Source organism: Chanodichthys erythropterus, chromosome 5 (genome assembly GCF_024489055.1).
Source record: "Chanodichthys erythropterus isolate Z2021 chromosome 5, ASM2448905v1, whole genome shotgun sequence".
In the NCBI taxonomy this organism is placed as follows: Eukaryota; Metazoa; Chordata; class Actinopteri; order Cypriniformes; family Xenocyprididae; genus Chanodichthys; species Chanodichthys erythropterus.
Window position 1 is genome coordinate 25,987,626 of NC_090225.1, and position 25,382 is coordinate 26,013,007.

Below are 25,382 nucleotides of genomic sequence, written 5' to 3' on the forward strand. Positions count from 1 at the left end.
TTAATTTATACATATAATTAATGTTACATTTCTACTATTTGATGTTTTAAAGTAAATATGTTATTTGATAGGCCTATTCTATTAGATAAATATTAAAATGTATTAAGTAAAGTTGGTTACCATGGCTGGGCAATAAACAGTAAATTTACGTTGATACAGGTAAGCTGTGGACATTTTTACTCGATAATTCTCACTTTATGTGGACATGAACTTTATCTGCAAAGCTGCTTTGAGTCACTTCACAAGCTTTTCACCGTTTCATTTGAGGAAAAACTACTGTCAAATACACACTGAAACTGAGTCTGAAGCATAGACTGTAAAAAAAGGTCTGAATCTAAACCTGAAAGACCTTCATGACAAACCGTCAAAATAAAAGTCCGGTTTAACTTGAAGAAATTATGACAGAAATTTGACAAGTGCATTTTAGTATACAGTAGTCACTACTGTATACTAAAATGCACTTCTAAAAGTAATTATTATTATTTCTAAGAAATATCAAACTACCAAGTTATTTTTTCATCCATTTAAATGTATAGTTCTATTATGCAGCATCTTATTTAAAAAAAAATTATAATAATAATAATAATTGCTATATTTTCATTTGATCACATTTTAAAAGCTTGGTTAAATTGTTAAAGTTTATATAAATTTGTATTACATCATAAAACACAGAATCCCCCAAAAATATGAAAAACACAGAAGGCAAAAATAAAGTGGATTTCACAGGGCCCTAAATTAAAAGGTAACTTACTCTGTGGAGTTTAATTGTGAATAGGTTCACATGTTTACATTCATTTCTCAAGCTCTAACAAATACATGGAAAGCATTTCCTTCCCCATTATTGGTAAATGATTATTGTGATAAACAGTGTTGGGGAAAGTTACTTTTAAAAGTAATGCATTACAGTATTGTGTTACTTGTTCTCACCTGGGCTTGGCTTGCTTGTTTTTTGATAGCAACAACAACAAAAACATTTTTGGCAAAAGGCCTTTTCACAACGAAAGCTAAATGAAGGCTAAAGAAAATGCATATTTGCGCCTGTACAGTAGAGGGCGCAGTTCAAACAAACCTTCCAGCTGTGCTGCCATTCTGGATTAAAGAAGAATAGGATACAGAAGGAAGTTCAACACGCTTTACTTCTAAATCTAAAGTAGGTCTAATTTTTAATTAGTATAGTTGAATTGAATCATTGGTCAGCAGCAAAGACATTGATTAAATTGAGATTCAAGTATATTTGTTTAATAGTTAATTACTAGAGGTTTGCATAAAATTCTGAGATTGCATTTCAGTTTTCATTCATTTTGAGGAATAATTAATGTTTTCGTGCAAGTTAGATAAGTAAATGCATGTTCACATTTAGTCCAGAACTACAATACCCATTCTGTTCACACATCACACACAACACCTCTGCACTTTATTTCTCTCAACATGGAGACAGGAGAGCTGTCAGTCAATACATGTGAAAAAGTAACTTGCATTACTTATTTGAAAAAGTAACTTAGATATTTTGTTGTAAATTGAATAAGCAATGCATTACTTGAAAAAGTAATCAGATTACGTAACTCCAGTTACTTGTAAATGCGTTACCCCCAACACCGGTGATGAATATGGATATCGTATATGGGGGGGGATTATTTAGCCATATCGTCCAGCTTTATGTAAAATGTCTGTTTTCTAGCTAGTTAATATGACATGTAGTTAATTTAATCTTCAAATAAACGCTTCTTTTCCAGACAGACATCACTAAAAGCAATAACACAGTTTGGCGAGTCAGTTGTTGATTCAGTAAATTTCTGATGGACTTCTTGATTTAGTCTGAAGAATTGTTCACTGAACTTTTTTGACCCACTTCAAATGTTGACTACTGTATTTAATGATACAAAGTTGTCCTAAGAAGAAGGTTTTAGGTCAACTTTGATAAAAGGTCTTGATCCACTTCAAATGTTGACTACTGTATTTGGTCCCAAATTAGCTTTAACTTTTAACCTAAAATTTAATTACTATGGAATAATAATAATAAAAAAAATTATAAACATTTTGGCAAACCACATAAAAAAAAAAACCTGAACTTGACAAACAGCAGAGTTTCAGTCAAAGTTTTAATTACAGTTATAAGACTGATTATAAGTGAGACCAAATTACAAAATCCTGCGTAACCATGAAACCATAAAATATCAAAACTAAAATTGAATGAGGATGACTCGTTATCTTAAGGATGGTCTTCCAGTAATCCATCAAACAGAAGTGGGCGGAGTCATAACTACATGGCTTCTTCAAATGGGACAATACCCAGGCTTAAGATACGCTCACAACGTAACCATAACAATGACATTTCTTTAAGATGCGTAAAAAAGAAGAAGAAAAAAAAAAGAAAATCACTCAGTCATTTCTAGTATATTAATAATTACCCGTTAGGACAACAATACATAATTTGTCAAAACCAACTTAAAGAAACATTTACAGTAAAGCCAAAATGATTTTACATAAGCTCAGAAGACTTTCTATTGCAAAACTCAATGAACTGACGCCACCATGTGGTCGCCATGTCTAACTGCATGAAGGACAGTGTAGAAGATAATGACAACCGTACACCTCACCAACCCCCCCATTCCTGCCCTCTTCAATCAATGCTGGCAGAACAGTGTCAGTACGCCCTGCAGGAAGGGAGGGTAGATGGGTCAGAACAGTTCTTGCTAGAGCTGATACAGCAACGAACGGGGGATACAGATGGGGAAAGTTCTGAAATTCATTTAGATTGTGATCTCATTCACTGTCAAATTTTATGGAGTTCACTGTGGTGGAGATGGCACCACCGCAGTAACTGCCACGCTTCTTCTTGGTCTTCTCATGCCGGAAAGATTTGCCCTTGGTAAATTTAAGCACACTGTTGGCTTTCTGGCCCCAGTCTCCGTTGGCTCCCATCTTGAAGTAAATCGAGAGTTAAATGAAACAAAGCACTATACGAGCACAAGGACAAGGTCTTTACAGTAAATATTTGCCTAATATGCATTCACGTTTATAATCTCACCTTTGCTTCGAATGAATTGTCTGCCAGTCGGGGGTCCACCTCAATCTCGTCTTCTTTTACTCTACGGAAAGGAGTATTGCTTTCCTTTACAATCCACACAACAGAGAAAACAAACAGAAAATACATTTAAGCAGAAGTGCATAACCAAACAGTCGAGACAATCCGGAAAGTATTCACAGCGCTTCACTTTTTCACAAACAATACCCCATAATGACAAGGTGAAACAAGAAGAAGAAAAAAAAAAAAAAAAAAAAGTACACAAGTATTCACAGCCTTCGCCATAACACTCAAAATTGAGCTCATGTGCATCCCGTTTCCACTGATCATCCTTGAGATGTTTCTACAACTTGAATGGAGTCCACCTGTGGGAAATACAGTTGACTGAACATGATTTGGAAAGGCACACCTGTCTATATAAAGGTCCCACTGTTAACAGTGCATGTCAGAGCACAAACCAAGACATGAAATTCAAGGAATTGTTTGTAGACCTCCGAGACAGGAGTGTATCGAGGCACAGATCTGGGGAAGGGTACAGAAACACTTCTGTAGCATTGAAGGTCCCAATGAGCACAGTGGCCTCCATCATCCGTAAATAGATGTTTGGAACCACCAGGACTCTTCCTAGAGCGGACCGCCCGGCCAAATTGAGTGATCGGGGAGAAGGGCCTTAGTCAGGGAGGTGACCAAGAACCTTATGGACACTCTGACAGAGCTCCAGCGTTTCTCTGTGGAGAGAGCAGAACCTTCCAGAAGAACCACCATCTTTGCAGCACTCCACCAATCAGGCCTTTATGGTAGAGTGGCCAGACAGAAGCCACTCCTCAGTAAAAGGCACCTGACAGCCCACCTGGAATTTCTCAAAATTCTCTGGTCTGATGAAACAAAGATTGAACACTTTGGCCTGAATAGCAAGCATCCTGTCTGGAGGAAACCAGACACCGCTCATCACCTGGCCAATACCATCCCTACAGTGAAGCATGGTGGTGGCAGCATCATGCTGTGGGGATGTTTTTCAGCAGCAGGAACTGGGAGACTAGTCAGGATCGAGGGAAAGATGAATGCAGCAACGTACAGAGACATCCTTAATGAAAACCTGCTCCAGAGCGGTCTGGACCTCAGGGTCGTTGTCCTGTTGGAAGATGAACCTTCGCCCCAGTCTAAGCACACAACCAACATAAAGGAGTGGCTATGGGACAACTCTATGAATGTCCTTGAGTGGCCCAGCCAGAGCCCAGACTTGAACCTGACTGAACATCTCTGGAGAGATCTGAAAATGGCTGTGCATAGACGCTCCCCATCCAACCTGATGGAGCTTGAGAGGTCCTGCAAAGAAGAATGGGAGAAACTGCCCAAAAATAGGTGTGCCAAGCTTGTAGTATCATACTCAAAAAGAGTTGAGGCTGTAATTGGTGTCAAAGGTGCTTCAACAAAGTACTGAGCAAAGGCTGTGAATACTTATGTACATGCAATTTTTTTTTTTTTTATAAATTTGCAAAGACAAACAAACTGCTTCCATGTCATTATGGGGTATTGTTTGTAGAATTTTGAGGAAAATAATGAATTTAATCTCTTTTGGAATAAGGCTGTAACATAAAATGTGGAAAAAGTAAAGCGCTGTGAATACTTTCCAGATGCACTGGTATGTCTGTGTGGAGCTTCAACCGCGGGAACACGGGTGGATTGGAGAATTTACCTTTGCTAAGAGCTAGATTTAAAAAAATATTTGTAATAATAAAAATGTGTTTGACAATGTTTATTTTTTTTTACCAGTTTTAAAAATTAAAACGTTTAAAAAACTGTTTTAAAGACTAAGGGGGCATTTACACGACACCTTTTTCAACTAAAAACTTGTGCGTTTTGGCCATTTATTTACACAACAATGGCGTTTTGGGGGCCTGAAAACGCAAACATTTGAAAACTGGTTTCAAAGTGCAAGTTTTTGAAAATTATACTGTTATTGTCTCTGTGTAAACTACTAAAATGCTAATCTGTGAAAATGATGACAGCATGCACGTGCATATTACGTGTTTATTCTTATTAGACGTGCGCTTGGCGCGAGTGCTATGTAAAAGAATGCGCATGTACACAGGCAGGTAGTCTTTCTTTACAAAGTCACACCGCCAACTACTGGCCTGGCATGCATAATACAGCGTTTTTAGTCATTTTCGTGGATTTAAGTGAATGGGGATCATTTTGACACAGTTGTCTGTACAAAGAAAAACTTCAGTTTTTAGTATATCATTGTCGTGTAAACACCCTTAATCTAAACTTCTCGATTCATGTGGATAACTTTAACAATGTCTTTCTGGAACTTTTGAAGTGTCAAGAGTTTTGGTGAAACGGACTATCAATAGAAGAACAGAAATCTCTTAGATTTCATTACAAATATCATTGAAGCCGACATAGTATTTTTGTGTCACATCTTAGCGGAAACCAGAATTAGACCCCCAACCTCTCAATTTGAACCCTGGGTGTGTTTGAATATGCACTGAGCCAACATCAACACAAACATGCACACAATCACAGCCATTTACCTTCTGCTTGACTTTGGGAAATGTCTGAGGTGTGGAGGTGGTGATTTTTTTATTCTTGGGTGTACTTTCCTCATTCCTTTTTCTTTTGCCCTGTGTACCTGTGATCAGATGAGATGAAAAACAAATGTGAGTGCTTTAAAATGAAAAATCAATTTACAAGAAAGAACACAAACAGTTTTACACTGATGTGGCAGAATGCAGTCAAAATGTCAGTGATACTGTGTCCTAAAAAGAAATACACAAGATGGAGCAAACCTAATTTAACAATATTTTGCATGTGCTGTGTTATGCTTTTTAAAATATCACATTGTTAGCTTAGCAACATGCTAACTCTAAACTCCATTGTATTCAATTATGACACGAGTGTTCCATCTGTTACGTTCTGGAGCAGGTTTTGTGGTCTAAAGCTATTTCATGCATTCTGACTTATTTAAACGGTTAAAGAGTTGGATTCTCTTGCTAAACATGGCCAAAGTTTCAAAAACGAGTTGGATGTATGATGGAGTATTTCTGAGCCAAATACACTCCTTCAAAGTTTGTACAAGTTTCAGAAAGTTTTTTTTTTTTTTTTTTTTTTTTGAGTATGGCCCTGTATTATGTAATAGAGGGTGGAATTCCTATAGGCACTTCTCCCAGAAGAGCGCGTGCACACACAATGACCAGAACGAGAGAGGAAGAGCACGCTCATCAACCTGCTTCATTCGGGTTACGGAAGTCGTCGGCAGTGCTGCACAGGACTTTCAAGAAGGATGTCACTTTGTTTTTAAACCACAAAATAAACAATGTCACCAAAGAAGTGTGTTTTTGGTTGTGAGTGAAACATAACCTTGCTTCCCAAAGAACCCAGCATTAAGTGGAGCTGAGAGATTTGTTCTCATGTATTACATTGACGCACTCTCGATATGTGTCATTAAAATAACCATACAAACCGCCTTAAATTAACTATCAAAATAAGGATGAAGTCATGTCCGAAAGTTGCAATCACTTTTTTTATTGGTTAAAATGAATGGAGAATATCTTGTGTTTTTCCGTGGTTGCTCGAGCCCTCAGGATCAACGATTATGGTTTTATAAACAAGGCCCAGTTTGACATTGGACTTAGATCATTTGAAACTGAAAGATGGAGCGGTCACAGCGGTAAAAGATCCCGGTCATGAGTCAGAACCACAGGTGGTGAGTAAAGCTGCATCAAATGTCTGTTTTGTTGGCAGACGGCACATAAGCGCATATAATGTAAACAACATGATCGTATAGTGAATCAAAAGTTATCCATGGTGATGTAGTGTGTTTAAATACATTTGTTTAGCTGACCATTGATAGTTTCGCTACGCAAAAGCAGTGCCTGCTCGTCACTTCAGCTTCGCCTACGGCACGCCTCCAGGAGCTCGGCTGTTTTCAGAAAGACTCGCTACAGACTCTTCCTTTTATAAATCTGATAAAACTGAAGACTTTTTAAAGATATGAAGGATGCTACACTACTCTATAGGTACTCAAGATTAACATGGAATTGGCTGAAACTGTAATGTGCTAAATGGTGTTCGCGTCTCACACATAAGTGCCATGTTTTTATAAAACATGTCAAGTTATTTAAACTCTTATAAAGTTTGTCTCGAGTAGGGCTGAATGATTAATCGCATTTGCGATATCGCGATATGACAAAACGCGACTTAACCACAAGGCTGCGATTACACTCTCATCACGTGACACGCAAGACTAAAGCAGTCTGCAGAGGAAGCATCAACTTGGCATGCTGTGCATATGGCTGGCCTACAGGAAAGCACAGTTTGTTTAATCTAATATTGCGTTGGTCATACTGTACAATAGAGATGAGAAAAAAAGATTCTCTCTAATGATTCTGGATCAATTATGAATTTAGTTAACAAATATGCGCAATGATGCTGTGTGCTTATTCTGCTTTCTTCCAATTGCTCTCACACTCACAAAAATAATCTTTAATAAACTTCGGAAAGGTTGAAGCGAATTACAAGGACATTCGCTGGCCATATTGCACAGGATGAGCTGTGCAATGCGTGCTTTGATTACGCTTGCAGTTTCGTCTCACCCACCGATATTTTTGAGAAAGACAAATCACTCACAGCTCTTAAAAAGGAAAATGTTCAGATACTCTTAAATACTGAAATCACTTTGTTTATTGCTTGTAATATGATTCCCCCTCCCCCCCTTTATTATTTAGTAGCTTTTCGCTCAGTTTCACAGACAGGGCTTGAGCTAGACTAAAATAAATGATTAAAATGTTTGAGCTGTTTTAACTGAAAGCAACTTGCATTGACATATCTTAAAATATATCAGTGCCATTGTTTTGTCTCAAGATACACACCAGTAATGTTTCTTTCTAAGGCACATTTATAAAAGCTACTTAGATGTCCTAATTAAACTAAGGCCTAATCCTGGCTTAATCTAAGCCCGGTCTTATATTAGTTTATTTAAAATTATTAAAATGCATTTTTTTTAATTACATTTTTAATGTGCAATTATTTTAAAAAGTACTTATAATTACATATGTAATTAAATAATAATATTAAAACTTTTTAAGACTAATAAGAGCGAGATCAGGAATCGTTTTGGAATCAGACTGTGACTCAAATCGTGAGGTACCTAAAGATTCCCAGATTTATTGCTCATCTTTGTTGAATAATATAGAAGATAAAGAGCTTAAAAATAATTGCATATTAAAATCGCAATCTTGGTAAAAATCGCAATTAGATTATTTTCCAAAATCGTTCAGCCCTAGCCTTGAGACTTGGCATTAGATGGTTAGAGACACTTCATTGGTTTTTAGTGTTGTAGGCAAAATTGTTACATTTAGATTTTTTTGTTTTGTTTATGTAACGTATAACACTGTCTGTAACACGAGTACTGATAATACCGTTTGATGTGGAAGTGACAGGAGTCTTGGTCGCTTCCTCTTCCTCGGATGAAGAGTCCTCAGAAGAGCTGCCGTCTGCTTTAGCTTTAGCAGCCTTTGTTTTTGTAGCGGGTGGAGTTTTCACAGCCGGTGTTTTAGATGGCTCCTCTTCATCAGAACTGCTGTCACTGGAGGATGAAGACTCTGCCTTTTTGGCCGCCGTCTTTGCTGCAGAGGTGGGGGTGTGTGTCGTAGCCTTTCCATTGGCGACTGCAGGCTTGGCGGGAGTCTTCTTAGCTTCCGTCTCAGAGTCTGAGCTGTCAGATGACTCCGAGCTACTGCTTTCAGCTTTCTTCGCACTAACTGGAGTCACAGCTGGCTTAGCTGGTGCTGCTTTGGGTGTCACGGTAGTCTTTACTTGCTTCTCGTCTTCACTGGAACTGTCCGAATCACTGCTACTGGACTCAGCTGTGGCCTTACTGGCTGGAGCAGGTGGTTTGGCAGCAGAAGCAGGGCTCTTAGTAGGTTTAAGGGTCTTAGCTGCTGCTGGTTTAGGGGTCTTGGCAGCTGGAGTCTCATCCTCCGAGTCAGAGCTGTCAGTTTCTGAGTCAGAACTGCTCCCAGCTGGTTTAGCTGCAGGTTTAGCTGCAGGTTTAGCGGGGGTACCAGGTTTGGATACCGGTGTGGTGGCAGCTTTCTTTTGCGGTTCCTCATCTGATGAGCTGTCTGAATCAGAACTACTTTCAGCTGCTTTAGCTGCAGGGGTAGATTTAGCTGAGGTAGCCACAGGTTTGGATACCGGTGTGGCGGTGGCTTTCTTTTGAGGTTCCTCATCTGATGAGCTGTCTGAATCGGAACTGCTTTCAGCTGCTTTTGCTGCAGGTTTAGCGGGGGTACCAGGTTTGGATACTGGTGTGGTGGTGGCGGCTTTCTTTTGCGGTTCCTCATCTGATGAGCTGTCTGAATCAGAACTACTTTCAGCTGCTTTAGCTGCAGGGGTAGATTTAGCTGCAGGGGTAGATTTAGCTGCAGGGGTAGATTTAGCTGCAGGGGTAGATTTAGCTGCAGGGGTAGATTTAGCTGCAGGGGTAGATTTAGCTGAGGTAGCCACAGGTTTGGATACCGGTGTGGTGGTGGCTTTCTTTTGAGGTTCCTCATCTTCATCTGAAGAGCTGTCCGAGTCGGAGCTGCTTTCAGCTGGTTTATTGGTTGGTTTGGCTGGGGCAGGTTTTGCAAGTTTGGATACCGGTGTGGTGGCAGGTTTCTTTTGAGAAGTGCTCAAAGGCTTGGATATGGCTGCTGGTTTAGCTGGTGCCTCATCTTCAGAGCTGTCTGAATCTGTGGGAGGTGAAATAGATCTATAAGCAAATACAATTTTGATCAACAGCACTGTCATGGCATTACTCTTTCTCTGGATCTACTCATCCTCACATTATTCCAAAACTGTATGATTAGCTTTGATGGAACAAAAGTAGATTAGACAAAAGTGTTCCTTGATCTCTTATAAATAATGTCAAATAAAATTTACTTGTACAGCTTTACATAAAATCACATGGTAGAGCTGGGGACTGGGTACATTTTATGATGAAATAAAATCACTTTACATGAGTACGGCATGCAAAAAAGTTATTTATAATATATACACAATTTTTTATTAATATCGAGCTGTATGATAAGTTTATTTTAAAGTATAATATAATATAATATAATATAATATATATATATATATAATATAATATTATATATATATATATATATATATAAAAAAAATAGCATAAAAAAGAATGACAACTGACCTGAACTTGAGGAATCATCTTTCTTAGCAGGAGTTTTCTTTGGAGGAGCAGCTTTAGCAGGGGTTGCCTTGGCTGGAGTAGGTTTTGTGGCCGGTTCGTCATCGTCAGACTCTGAGCTAGATGAAGATTCTTTTGCAGCAGGCGTGACTTTAGCTGGCATTTTCTTGGCTGGCGCAGGTTTAACTGGGACAACTTTAGCTGCTGGTTTCTTGGCCTCCTCCTCATCATCAGAGTCTTCAGAGCTAGAAGACTCGTCTGCAGCTGGAGTGACTTTAGCAGGTGTAGATTTAGCAGGTGTAGATTTAGCAGGTGTAGATTTAGCAGGTGTAGATTTAGCAGGTGTAGATTTAGCAGGTGTAGATTTAGCAGGTGTAGATTTAGCAGGTGTAGATTTAGCAGATGCAGCTTTTGCAGGTGTGACTTTGACAGCTGGCTTTGCTGCTTCATCCTCTGAGCTTGAAGAATCTGAACTTGAGTCCTTTTTCTGAGCAGGAGTAACCTTTGTAGGCACTTTCTTAGCTGGGGCTGCTTTAGCCGGTGCAGCTTTGACTGCTGGCTTCTTTGCTTCATCCTCTGAACTTGAATCTGAGAAAAGGAAATCGGTTTGTTAGCATTCAGAGCCACAAAAATAATTCCCTAAAAACAGCCATTTTTGGTGATATTCTGGAGAGAGCAAAGTACCAGAGCTGTCAGAACTGGAGGAGTCCTTCTTAGCTGTAGCTTTGGGAGTCACAGCCTTAACTGGGGCTGCTTGGAGACACAAAGGGGAAAAAAAAAATTAAAGAAGAAAAACTACACCTACATTTTGACATTAACAATTAAGAACATTTTTCTCTCCAATCCCTATGACAAACAAATTATAGAATTATATATAAACTGTACAGTCTTTGCACATCATGGTAGTTATACTGCCTTTAATAAAAAAATAAAAATGCTTTTAATAAACTAATTTACAAAAATGCCCAAAATTGCCATTTTTATCTTGATAGTCTTAAACATCACTGGTAAGAAAATGTACGAACTGCACAAAATACATAAAAAAAAAAAAAATAAAATAAATAAAAAAAAGTCTTCCACTCAATATTCATGGCTTCAAACAGTTCATGAGAGATTGAAAATTATCTCCTAGTTTTAATGTGACATGAATGTATAAATAAAAATCCAAGAGGTTTTACCCATTTGTAAAGAGACAGGATGTTACCGAAATAACTAGTAGCACAATAAATGGTAGTCTCGCGCAGAGATGGGCAGTATTTTAATTAAATGCATTTAAAATATGTATTTAATTACTTTTGAGTATTTTGTCATTTGTATTTTCCTTAAAGAAAAAAAATCAAATGTAATTTGTAATTAAATACTTTGAGAGAAAGTATTTTGTATTTAAAATACTAAAAATACATTCAAATATGTTATTTTATTCTCGCATACAATAACTTTCATCACCAAGCTTAAAAGTAGGGTGGGTCATTTTCAGAGAGGCTAGCAATAGTGAGCTAGCTTTGAAAACTTAAGATTCCACCCTCCCTTCAGAGCGTCTCCGAAGCCACGCCTCCTTCAAAACACATGAACGCGCACAGCAGGAAGAAAAAAAAAAGCATCACGAGAGGCTGTGTTAAATTAATGTCTCAAAGGGCATAACATTACATTAATAATGAACTGAGAACTTAAAGAGCTCTGTCCTGTACCACTGCTGCCGATTCATTGCAGCGTTGGTGGTGTTGCCATTGAAACGCATACATTTCAAATTACAACTTCACAGGTTGCCATTTCTTAATTATGGTAGTTATGATGTGAATGCAGCATAAGCTCATTGTTTTGGTTCAGGAGGAACTGTAACGGTGCATTCACATGCGGAGTTGGCATTGACGCTTGATGGAGGGCGTGTCTGAAGCTTGGTGCTGACGCGACCGTCATAGTGACAACAGCAAATCACATTAGTTTCCGGTGTTGCATGAATGCAATTGGCTAGCGTCAAAAGTATGTGAACCAACCAGATGACAACTTTGAAACTCCTGAAGTGTTTCCAGATAAGTGTGCCATATGCATCAGACGTTCAGCCAATGGTCCATGGGCGAGACATCTGAGGCCGAGACTAAATAAATGGTATTTTATTGGTATGATTGATTTTTGTAGAACTAAGGGGAACATAGTTTAACTTTGGAATATTACCAGATTAAATAAACTGACAAGATGTAAGTTTAATACACAAGATTGAACTTTGATAATGATGAAGGGCAAGTTTAAAAGAAACTAGAATTTTTATTTTACCGAATATATATGCACTTTCCTTTATGTCTTGTATGTTTTTCTTAGTGAAAAGCCCAGAGATGCAAATTAGCCCCTTCTATAATCTACATGTACAATGCATCATTTTGTGCACTAAAATCATGCCTAATTATTGCACTGAAATCAAGCCTTTTCAGGGCTCTACAGCGGTGATTCCCAACCCTGTTCCTGGAGGCACACCAACAGTACACATTTTGAATGTCTCCCTTATCTGAACCATATATTTCTGGTCTTGGAGTTTCTACTAACGAACTGATGAGTTGAATCAGGTGTGTTTGATTAGGAAGATTTGGAAAATATGCACTGTTAGTGTGCCTCCAGGAACAGGGTTGGGAAACACTGGTCTACAGTGCGCTCATTTCACTCATATTTGCTCCTGAAAATAACTGCGTGCAACTGTGAAAAAATATTTAGGCACACTGGTGCGAGTGACTCGATCAATTCTCATGAACAGATCTACAATCGGAAAAAAAAGTACAACTCCCAAAACGCATCTAAACTGAACAACAGTTATGTTTCGTACTGCAATCGGCTGCTTTTCTTGCTTTAATTCAAAGACTTTGCTTCAGTCAGCAGAAGAGAGCAAGTGCACTTCAAAGATTGTTTATAAGGTGCAACTAGTGTGACAGCCACGCACTTACCAAACAGTCTCATGCTGCCGTTTCTTTGTTAATCCAAATGTATGTACAATTAATTTGGCTGCAATCAAGGTCGGAAATTAACGGGGGCTTAGGGCAAAAATGCCTCCAAAAATAAAAAAAACAAAAAAAACATTTGTGCTGCGACTCATTCGGCTCACTGAATTGAGCAGATGCATTCAGTTTTTAACTGTGGTGTTAAATTATTATTATTATTATATAAAAAAATAAATAAATCAAAACGACAGTGGGGCTGGCGCCGCGGTCACGGTGGGCAAGTGATGTAATCGGTGTTGCGGTCTGCAAGCCTAATATGTGCAAGTAAAGTACTATCACTATCACTGTTTCTCTGAGTATTGGCATGATTGCAAATGTGATACTTACTGATCTGACTGAAGTCCAATAAATAAGCTGATATTAAGTGACAATTTTAGCCACAATACTGTGTTTTTGCTCTATTTTGTGAAAATAGTTTCAAACAAAGCCACACCAGAGCTGCTGCGCATCTCCAAGCAATGTTGATTCCTGAATGAATCTGCGTTTTGAACGACTGAATGACACATTAAGATTTACCGCCACCTACTGGCCATTTTATTTTCACATTTATTTTCATATTTACACTTATATTATAATTAAGTAAAAACAGTCTAATTTTTAAAGATTCTTTTCCTTTTTTTATACATTTCTAAATTTAAAACATTCGTACAACATTATTTACCACTGAGCATTAAGCGGTCTATGTAAATGTCTAAACAATACCACTTCAAATGGAGCTTCTGTGCTACTTCTGCAGTGCAAAGATGGATTTTTTGATGATTTCTTTTGATTGGTAACAGCCTGATTGGGTCTTATTTGTCATAATTGAATTTATTGTTCAACATTTAAAAATACATTTTCTATTTTAATTTAATAAATTAAATATAATGCACACATTTAATAAGATTACAAAAATTGCTCTTATAATGATACAAATTTGGCCCTTTACATTAATTTCCTGGGGCATATCACCATGTAATGGGAAAGTTAATGTCTGTTACAGAACAGAACAGAATGTGCTCCTAAATTTTTGACTGTGCTCCTAATTTTTTTTTTTTTTTTTTTATTAGGAACACAAGTGCTCCTAAAGAAATTTTTTTTTTTACCATAGAGCCTTGCTTTTATACCATCCCTATACAAATTCTAGGCCAGAACAGCAAATTCTGGATGAGCTTGGCTGAAAACAAACTGCTTTTTAAATTTTTTTTATTTTTTTTGTATAATAGGTTGTTTGCACATGACGTCACTGCAGCAGCGCTGGAGGGCAGGAAGCGATTTTTCTATATAGGAATCCTATCAAAAACTCAATTCATGTTTTGCGTTGTTTATGGTTGCTCAAATAGATAAAATAGAGAACCCAAAGGGTGTTAATATTGTTTACATAACATACCATTTTTTATAACTTTTTTTTTTTTTTTTTTTTAAGTTGTCGCCTTTATTCATTTCAGTATCAGCAGACGCAAAACGCTATTATTGATACCTGCTTACCTTATTTGTTTTTGACTTGGTTAAATATCCACATTCATCATGGTATCATTTGCAGGGAAGAGATGCTATTTTATCCCATTGAATGATAATTTGGTGTTTTCACTTCAGTTTTGTAGTATTCCGTTCACAATGTTGATCTGGTTACCATGAGAACAGTGTCACGCGCTGCTGCTTCAGCCATCATATGGTAGAAAATGTCCAAATAAATAAATGGTGACATTTCTCACAATCACGACAGAAAATCAAAAATACTGCCCCTGACACTAGTAGAAAGGAAGCACGATATAAACAAGCCAGACTAGAACTGAACACGGCATGACGGCAGCTTCACATTCTCTAATCTACCTACTCGATGGCAGGAAAGTCTTTCAATTCAGTGGAAAATTCGCTCATCTTCATAAAGATCACGTCCAACATATGTTATAGTTTTCTGTTTATACCTTTCTAAACCAGCACAGAATGGACTTCTCTCCATCCCTTCCATTCTAATTTTCACTGCTTGCCCTCCACCGGTATTTCGCGCATCACCAGAACCACGTGATTGCAAACAACCTATTGTATTATTACACTTTGATGAAATATAATTTTAATGATACTGTAAAAAAAAAAAAAAATACAAGCCAATAGAATAAAACCACACTTTTTTTGAAAGTAACACTAAAATTGGACAAAATATATTAATGTAAATATTAATATATTATTCTTTATTTAGGTCTATGCAACAATCAGATTTAATGGGTTTATTTTTTGACCAATTATTATAATAATGTATAGTCCTACAAAGATGCCATTATCAGCGCATGTGAGCAGAGCGGATCAGTGAAAGAGTTTAGCGTCATTTAGTGTTGCCCAGCACGGCATGTTACAGCACAGTATAGGGCTATTGCAAACAGAAACAAGACTACTACAGAGAAATTTCACATCTGCGCATTATTTGAGCAGATTTTGCTTTTCGGGTGAGCATGAGCGGTACACGAGTAGAGCGTTCTCATGGGCCATGAGCAACTGAGCAGAGGTCACATGCATAGAGCAAAAAAAGCAAAGCGTCACACCGTGCAGTCATGATGGCTAGAGCAAAAGTGGAAACCCGAGTGCTGAACACTGAAGGGTGAGGGGGGGCATATATTTTCATCCGTTTTTCTCTTGCAGCCAAAAACTAAAAACACCATTTTCGGCCGATATTTTTCAGTGCATCCCGAATACAAATAATTTCATTTATGGATTACTTTTCTGTATTAAAAATTAATTTATAGCTGAATCATGAAAGCACATGCTGCTACAACCCACTGAAGGGCCATACAAATCTTGGAGGAAATGTTTACTTTATCAATAATGCAACCATTTTAACACCCCTGAGCTAAAAATCAGAGTAATTCATGGCCTCTCATGGATTATATTCTACAGGACAACTCAAACTCTTACCGGGGGCTTTGACTGGAGCACAAGGTGTCAGTGTTCCAGGGGGCGGGACGGCACTGAATTGGCCTGTGAATAGAGAGCTCTTTAATTTCAAATTTGTCTTTTCTTTTTCAGAAACACTTTTGCCTCATAAGGTGCACTAAAGTTGACAAATGTTCTAATATACTATATGACTATATAAATCATATATTGTCATATGGTCCAGAAAAGCAGTTTAATGTTACGTAGAGCTCACATGATCTGGTGAATGCTGCACCCATGGTGAAGTTGTTAGTGTAAAGTCCAAGATCACTGTAATATTGGTTGTTAAAATGTTAAAATGTTAAAATTGTTTGTTTCTTAGTGCACCTTCAAGACCAATGTGAAAGGAAAGCAGTAATACCAGTCTTGGCTTTCTTAGTAGGAGGGGCATCTTCCTCATCTGAGGATGACTCATCACTACTGGACTTTGCAGTGGCCGCAGGTTTGGCTGGAGGCGTCTTCACCGGGACTGCTGCTTTTACTGCTGTCTGTGATAAAGTGAGGGGAATATATCAAGCCCAAATCAAAACAAAATGCATTTAAATGTGGAACTGTGAAGATTTCTTCACCTTCACATTGATGTCATTGGTGTACATAAAAAGAATAAACTAGCCTTATAAATGTCAGGATTTATCTGAAACTGTAAAATTAGCTGGTTCTGGAGGGTGGAGGGTTTTGAGTGCCTCTACGGACTACATGAACAGTTATTAGTGATAGCATTAGATAGTATTAGCTGATAATCATCAATGAATGCTAAGAAAGTTTAAAAAGGAGATAAGCCTTCTTATATAGTCACAGTGAGTGAATTTTTGCAACGCAACTGCTTTGTGCAAAAACAAAAAACAAAACAAACACGTGTTCATTAAAGCACCACAACACATGCGTGTTGACATGAGAGCAGACATTGTGCGTTGGGGATTAATATTTTGTTAAAGGTGCCCTAGATTGTTTTTTTACAAGATGTAATATAAGTCCTAGGTGCCCCCTGAATGTGTCTGAAGTTTCAGCTCAAAATACCCCATAGATTTTTTTAAATCATTTTTTTTAACTGCCTATTTTGGGGCATCATTAACTATGCACTGATTTTTTCAGCACAGCCCCTTTAAGAGATGCGTTCCCTCTGCCCCATGAGCTCTCAACTATACATTGCATAAACAAAGTTTACACAGCTAATATAACCCTCAAATGGATCTTTACAAGATGTTCGTCATGCATGCTGTATGCATGCTTCGAATTATGTGAGTAAAGTATTTATTTAGATGGTTACGTTTGATTCTGTGTGAGTTTGAGGCTATGCTCTGTGGCTAAAGCTAACATTACACACTGTTGAAGAGATTTATAAAGAATGAAGTTGTGTTTATGAATTATACAGACTGCACGTGTTTAAAAATGAAAATAGCAACGACTCTCATCTCCGTGAATACAGTAAGAAACGATGGTAACTTTAAACACATTTAACAGTACATTAGCAACATGCTAATGAAACATTTAGAAAGACAATTTACAAATATCACTAAAAATATGATATCATGGATCATGTCAGTTATTATTGCTCCATCTGCTATTTTTCATTGTTGTTCTTGCTTGCTTACCTTGTCTGTGCACAGATCCAGACGTTAATACTGCCTTTCCCTGTCTAATGCGTCGAATGGGCTGGCATTATGCAAATATTGGGGTCATACATATTAATGATCCCGACTGTTACGTAACAGTCGGTGTTATGTTGAGATCCGAGTGTTTTCTGGAAGTCTTTTAAACAAATGAGATTTACATAAGGAGGAGGAAACAATGGAGTTTGAAACTCACTGTATGTCTTTTCCATGTACTGAACTCTTGTTATTCAACTATGCCGAGGTAAATTCAAATTCTGATTCTAGGGCACCTTTATAGTTGTGTTGTGCTGCAACAAAGCACTCGTCACTTCATAAATTTGAGAATAAACCACAAGGAGGCACATGGATTACTTTAATGATGTCTTTACCTTTCTGTGGCTTGAAAGGCATGAGGGTGAGTAAATAATGACAATTTTTGGGCGAACTAACCCTTTAATACTCTGAGGTCTGAAAACGCGCCGGCACGTTTTGCAGGTTTTTTTTCACATTGCAGCAAAACAGACTTAAAATACTCCGTCATTTTTTGTCATATAGACATAAGTAATATATCAATTGAAACTATAGAATGTCTTTTATTTGTGTACACTCAAAGTAAAAACAAAATGTTGTGATTTTTGTAAAATAAAGAAAACTAACATGATGCGTGATTTCTCCTCTCCCTCTGAACGAAACTTAGTGAATACTAATCACAGAAAAATTACACTTATGTCTTAAACGTTGAAATGTAAGGTTTTAAATCATGCAAGTCAAATCGAAAACAAACCTTCTGTGTTTATGTAATCTGTATGAAAAGAGAGCCATGTCAGAAATCCGTGATTCAGCTCATTATCCGCTAATGCAGCCACGCCCACGGAGGGAGCGCTATTCAGACGCAAATTCAGAGGCAATACATGCATTCATCATCTCAATCGTGTATTGTCTTGAAAAGTGTTTATCTGGATGTAAAAGTCATGGTTAGCGATCTCTAGAAGACATGCAGTTAGTTCCTGTTTACTTTTCTTCTATTGATGAATTTTAGATGAGTTTGTTTCTTTAGCGCCCCCCGGCTGCAGTATGTATTGGAAACTCCATTCATGGAATAGCCTCTTCTTTTAGATGAATTTGTGGACTAAAGCACAGAGCGCCCTCCGACTTCAAGGATGAATTGAAAACACAAGTGCTCATAGTAATGACAGTGAATATTAAATAAAAATAACTCCTCTGTATAGAAAATTGACAAACATATGAGAATCCAATATTTCTCCATATGTGCATGCTTTTAAACTAAAAGCCTATATTCAGACACTTTGCATCACAGAAATACATTATATTTTAAAGTATAATATAAAACCATTACTTTATATTGTAATAATATTTTTCTGTATGTTTCATATATCATTATGAGCTTGAGACATCACAGAAGGTTTTTTTCACATCCTACCTGACTGAAATGCCTCATTAATATGCAAGTCATTTCAGCTCATTACTATCAATTCTTTTGTCTTAGGTGAGAATGGCCCATTTTCAGTGGTGATTCACGCCTCCTCGCATACTGCGCTTCTTGGCAAAAAGTGTCTTACAAAAACTAAATCAATATATTGTTTTATATGAAGGAATAGGCAGCATAATGTTTACATAATTTTGAAGCAAAAACTCTAGTCTACAACCTCCAATACCCAGAAGTCTTGTAAACACAGATTTACTATACTTTTTTTGGCCTTATTTCAGTGACTTAAGTTTTTTGTTTTTTCAATAATCACGCATAAATGTTATTCCTTCAAAAACACAAACATCATGCACATACATGTTCCTCACATATTATTGTAGCCTAATTTGTGCCGAATACAGTGTAATGACACTTTTGTCATTAATATGTTTATGAACAACTGAAAAAAGCACAAATGTCAGGGCATGTCAAAACTTCTCCAAGCCCCAAATCAGCCTCAGACTCAGGGTTAAACTACAGAAAGACTGACATTTAAATTCAAAGTTTCCATGTTCTCCATGCTGTGCAGTACTTTGTTCGCCGAAAAATAAAATGAATTGTTCAAATCTCATTTGGCTGCACTTTAAAAGATTAATCTTATTGTTAATTTCATGCACTCATTTAGATAATACATTTATATAGAGTTAATATTGTGCCATAATTAAACAAATCCAGCATTTTGCAAACAAACATGATCTGCTTTGCAAAGGAAAACTCGACTCGCAAACAAACAAAGTGATGTGCAAATACTAGGGGTGTAAATCAGACAGTTCATCACGATTCAATACAATATTGATTCTCATAGCCAGCGACACGATACTTTCGATACCTCAAAAAGTTCTGCGATATGATTCGATTCAGGGGTATATCGATCAATATTTCGATATTACGTGCCTATTTTACACTAAAGGTCATTGCACACCGAGTCCAAAATTCGCATGCGAAATTTTCGCACGTTAAAAAATAAATTCGACCTCACGTTATGTCAATCACGTTTGGGGGGGAATAATTTCATATGTCATTTAAATTAATACATTTAGTTTGATCAATTCAATTGATTAGACATTTTTGCTTATTAAAATTAATAAAGCCATTAAACCAGAATTTACAAAAAATTGCGGACAAAACATAAATTTGTGAAAAAGAAAACTGAATTCTGATGCATGATTATATGATTATGTTGTATGTTAGCATGTTAAAGTACCTTAGCTGGAGCCTTGTCCTCAGATTCACTCGAGCCGTCCTCACTGCTGCTGCTCTCCTGCTTCTTCTGAGCTGCAGCTGCTGGAGTGGACACCAACTTAGGGGTCCCTGCCACAGGCTTGGCCCCTGGAGACCACAGATGATCATTTTGAACATGTAACGGACTTTAGTGAGCAATAGTGTTATCACGGTACCAAAATTCCAGTAGTCGGTACCGATACCACAAACATTTTACGGTTCTCGGTAACAATTTCGGTACCACAGCAAAATCTATTGGAACTATTTTACTATTTTATATAGCCTATTTTAAAAACATTAAATATGATTTGGAGTGTGTGTGTTTGTGTTTATATAGGCTACCTCAAATAAATTTTGAAATATAAAAAAAATAAATAAATAAATGCTCAAACATCCATTGTGTACTGTTGAAAAAACCAGCATGGTAAGGTAGGTTTTGAAGCTGTATGCTGGTCCTAAACTGGTCCTGCTGGTCCATGCTAGTCCTAAGCTGGTCCTGGACCAGCATAAACCAGCTCAAACCACCATACCAGCTTCAAAACCTACCTTACCAGCATATGCTCGTTTTTTCAACAGGGGTAACAGACGTGCATGTTCATTTTAGCTATTCCATCAGTGAAACAACACACTACAGCCTGTAAAACTATGAAATAAATATCGGTAAATAATGGTAACCTAAATAATAAGAAAGTTAAATATTATTTCAAAAACCATTCGTTTTTTATTTCCACACAAAGAAACGTCATATAGCCAAAGTCCCGTTATTACTTTGATATAGCCGCTTTGCGCTTTGAGAGGGATGCGGGACACGAGCAGGAAAGAGACCATTTCTCTTTAATAATATCTTCATGTTATCTCCTGATGTTAGCCTAACAACAACTGACACTAGTTGTAAAAGGTCTGAAGAGTGAGTTTTATCCTCCGCAGGGGCAAGACATTCAGGCGATGTTTGATTTAGTGCTGCCAGAGAAAACAAAAGTAAAAATCACTGGTGTGTGAAACGTGCTAACGTATAGGGATGCACCGATCCGATATTCAGATCGGTATCGGCACCGATACTGCCATTTTTGCCGGATCGAGTATCGACCAGACAGGACCGATCCAAAATCCGATACGTGCGTGTACTATTCTGTGTTACTGTTAAGCTCTACAAAAGGCACAAAAACATTAAAAAGCACAATAAAGTTTCTGTGCACTATATTCCAAGTGTTCTAAAGCCATTCTGTAGTTTAATTTGAGGTACAGATAAATATTTTAGTTCACGTAAATGCCTCCCTCCGCTGCGGCTGTCAGTCATTCTCCATTCAGCATTCAGACTGCGTTCGGTTACGACAGTCAACACAATGAAACTCTCTCTAAGATGAATCAATGTTTCTATTATTATACTTAATCAAGTACCGGCAATACAATACGCATCAATATATCTTCACTTTGTGCTTTGAACTTTTCCCTGTGGAGCGCTGCTGCTGCACGCTGTGACTCCATGATGCTTCAATCGCATCATTCTACACACGGGATGCGCATAAAAGCGCTTTGTGCCGCTCATGGGAGCCGTTCATATTATAATACTTTTGCGCAATGAAAGATTGTTTAATATCTTTTTTTTGGGGTCTGTCCTATCTATCATATGTTGCTGCATCATTTTAATTTTTAAATTTTAATTATAAGACATTTAATAGCTTCTGATTTCGTCCACATTTTCATATGTATTCACAAACGTATAAGATAAATAGGCCTAGGCTATGCAGTTATTTATATTATGAAAAGAAAGTATTATGAAAATCTCATGTCTCATGTCAACAGTTTTTGAGGATCGTGAGTGAACGCGATCATCTCTTCTTTACTACTTTACAGAAGGAAATAAACATGAATGAAAATCAAAAAAATGTTGAACGTTGCAGTAGCTTACCGAAATCTGTATCACGTCAGTTCAATCAGTGTTGTAAACAATGTCACGTAGGAAAAGCCATTCATTGACCATAAACTTATAGTCAGCAGCAAGAAAAATAAAAAACTATTTAAAACTGATTAGAAACTGCAATTATGAAAGCATAAGTATTATAATATTATATGTAATAAAATGGACAAACTGGGTGCGTGTAAACGCAATGTTTTCATTTTGTTCTGGAGACTGAACTCGCGCTCACACTGGAGCGCACTCGCCACCTACTGGACAGGGGTGGGAATTACAGTTACAAGCTACATCAGCCTCAGTAATCTATCAAAATGACGGACAGGCTGCAGATTTTTTCCGTCACTGCTAAAAAAAAAATTCCATCAATGACGGAAAATTCTCGGTTAAACCTACCTTTGAGATTATATATAATACACGCCACACTACCGCCGGTGACACTCCACGACCGCTGTGGCACGGTTGTCATGCCGACCGTCACAGCCCTAAGTGAGGCATACAGTTCATTAGGTAATTTAGCGCTTTTCTTATTACTTGAAGATCGGATCGGATTGTATCGGCCGATACTGAATCCCAGGTATCGGGATCGGAAGTGAAAAAGGCGAATCGGTGCATCCCTACTAACGTATATACAAATAAACTTGACACGCCTTATAAAGTCTAATAACGAGCACAAACTGTGTTAAATAGAAATTGACGTGCAAGCAAAAAGGTTTCTGTCCTACGGTGTTTTGTCTACCACAGTAAAGAATGCGAATAGCCTATAAGATTTGGGAAAAGAAACAGATGTTCAGTGGAATAACTAATGGAATATTGTTAAATTCTCTGATAATCAGTTGACCAGATCCTGATTCGGAAAACAGAATACGAAGCTTAAATATATGGACTCACATGCCTCTCATTCGGCATTAACCAAAATGTTTCCATGGCTGCGAAGTCACATTTAATTGCTAACCTATTATTTCTTCGTTAAACAAATCTTTGTGCTTCACTCGTGTCATATTCACGTAAATACTGGCACAGCCCTATCAGTGGGTACCAAATATACCCGGAATCTCGGTACTACAGAAATGCTGGTATCGTCACATTTTCAAAATTTCAGTACCGACTTGGTACTGAAGTACCGGTACTTTTGACAACACTGGTGAGCAATTATACCTAGAGTAATACATGGGTGTAGTGAATGAGAAAGTGAAATCACGCTTCAGCTCACCTGTTGCTGGAGTTTTGGCAGGCTCGTCATCAGAGTCAGACTCCTCACTGCTGGAACTGGTGTCTTTCTTCCTGGCTGCGGCCACAGGCTTCACAGCTACAGGTTTCTGTACAACAAATGAACAAGCAGAGATTCAGGAAGAGGCACCCTAGCAGAAAAATCCCACACACGCTCACCTAAACAGCATCAACTTCCTGACCTTTGCAGCTGTTTTAGCCTGAGCTTCATCCTCTGAGTCACTGGAGTCTTCAGAGCTGCTGCTCTTTTTAGCAGCTACAGCTGCTGGCTTCTTTGGAGCAGGAGCTTTCACTGTTAAGGACATAATACATCAAAACCGTTCAAATGTCTGGGGTCAGTAAAACGACAAAAAAAAAAAAAAAAAATATTTGAAAAATAACAAGGACATAAACTACTCAAAAGTGTCAGTCAAGATTTTTCTCAAATAAATACTGTTTGTTTGAACTTTCAATTCATAAACAAATCTTACACACATACACACAATACTAGAACCCAAATTAGGTTCATGACGTTTTTCTAGAGAGAACATGCATTAATCAAAAAACACATTGATTTTCTACTCCGCAATAATACATTTTCATTGCAATGTTGCTGGCTGCACCATCAATACAAACATACAGTCCAACCAATGAAGTCTAATTTGTGAATCATTAAGTGGAATCCTAATAAACACACTTGTTAAGTCCCCATGAGAAGATAACTAAGTGACAGCTATGTACCTTGTACGGCTTTCTTAGCAGGTGCTGCAGCTTCCTCCTCACTGCTAGAGTCTTCACTACTTGAACTTTCTGCATCTTTCTTTGCTTTCTTGGCCGATGGTCCGTTTACTGCCGCAGGGCCAGTGGTGACCGCTTTACGCTTTTTGGTTTCTGGGGACCTTGAGGAAGCAAGTTGATGTAAATTACAACCCAACAGTGGAAATGACCACAAAACTACCAGCATGAGCAAAATTTAACAATTGCAATATGAACAATTAAAAGACAGCTTATACATACTTCACCCAGAAATTGAAGATGTCCAGGAGACTGTCCTCATTTTGGTCCTGAGGTTTCTGATGAAACAGATTTTAAATGATAATATTTGTACAAAATTAAAATGTTATAAAACTTAAATATTCAAATGCTATATAAAAAGTAAACTCCAACTTTGTGGTGTAATTAGTGGCAGAGACACTCTGAAACTAAAAGATAGTAGACTAAGACTTCTATAGCTACATAAAACATTTGTGTGAGTCTTTAATGTAGTTTGTTTTTTATATAGTTCATTTTAGTCATCCGTTATGTTGTATAAATGTATTTTATATTCAGTGTTTTATATTCCAAGCTTTACATGTTTAACTAAGATCTATAAAATGTTATACATTTATAGTTCATTGATTCCAACATGGTCCAACACTCAACCTGTTGCAAGAATCTATCTTAAAAGAATCCTGATGAATTTAATTAATTTTGTACCGAGAAGAAAATGTTAAACGTATAACGAAACAGCTGTAATATGGCACAGGTCGAAATTATAAAACCAGCAGAAATGTAATGTATTTAAACCCATTCTACACAACGGCTCTTAAACACGTGTCCGGCTCAAACTGCGTGTCAATCCCCACGCGTGTGGAGAACTACACGCCACGACCGACACATTACTGCACTAACACACCCGCGCGCAAGACAGGCTCTAATAAACACGTGAAAAGCCTCTTACCACTTTAGCCTGCTTTAAAAACTCTTTCGCAGCTTTGGCGAACTTATTCTCCACGAGAAACGAGTACACATGTTGATAGAGATCGCTGGGCACCTTGCCGTCCTGCGCCATCTTCGTTGCACTCATGTGGA

At 37.6% G+C, this 25,382-nt stretch overlaps 1 protein-coding gene across 4 annotated transcripts; it reads right to left on the bottom strand.

Annotated features, from left to right (window-relative positions):
• Positions 1-746: 746 nt before the first annotated feature.
• nolc1 (nucleolar and coiled-body phosphoprotein 1) lies at positions 747-25,382 on the bottom strand. Of its 4 annotated transcripts, none has more exons than XM_067386721.1 (14): positions 25,252-25,382; positions 24,549-24,604; positions 24,273-24,430; positions 23,735-23,844; positions 23,536-23,641; positions 20,394-20,518; positions 16,473-16,599; positions 16,094-16,156; positions 10,905-10,970; positions 10,224-10,808; positions 8,449-9,765; positions 5,563-5,660; positions 3,029-3,112; positions 747-2,922 (listed from the first exon to the last, which is right to left on the bottom strand). In XM_067386721.1, exons 1-14 carry the CDS (start codon positions 25,375-25,377, stop codon positions 2,764-2,766), a joined length of 3,180 nt encoding a protein of 1,059 aa, XP_067242822.1. In that variant the 5' UTR covers positions 25,378-25,382; the 3' UTR covers positions 747-2,763. The 4 variants fall into 4 exon arrangements, with proteins under 4 accessions (XP_067242822.1, XP_067242821.1, XP_067242823.1 ...); XM_067386720.1 differs by having other exon boundaries at positions 10,905-10,973; XM_067386723.1 differs by having other exon boundaries at positions 2,785-2,922; positions 3,029-3,089; positions 10,905-10,973.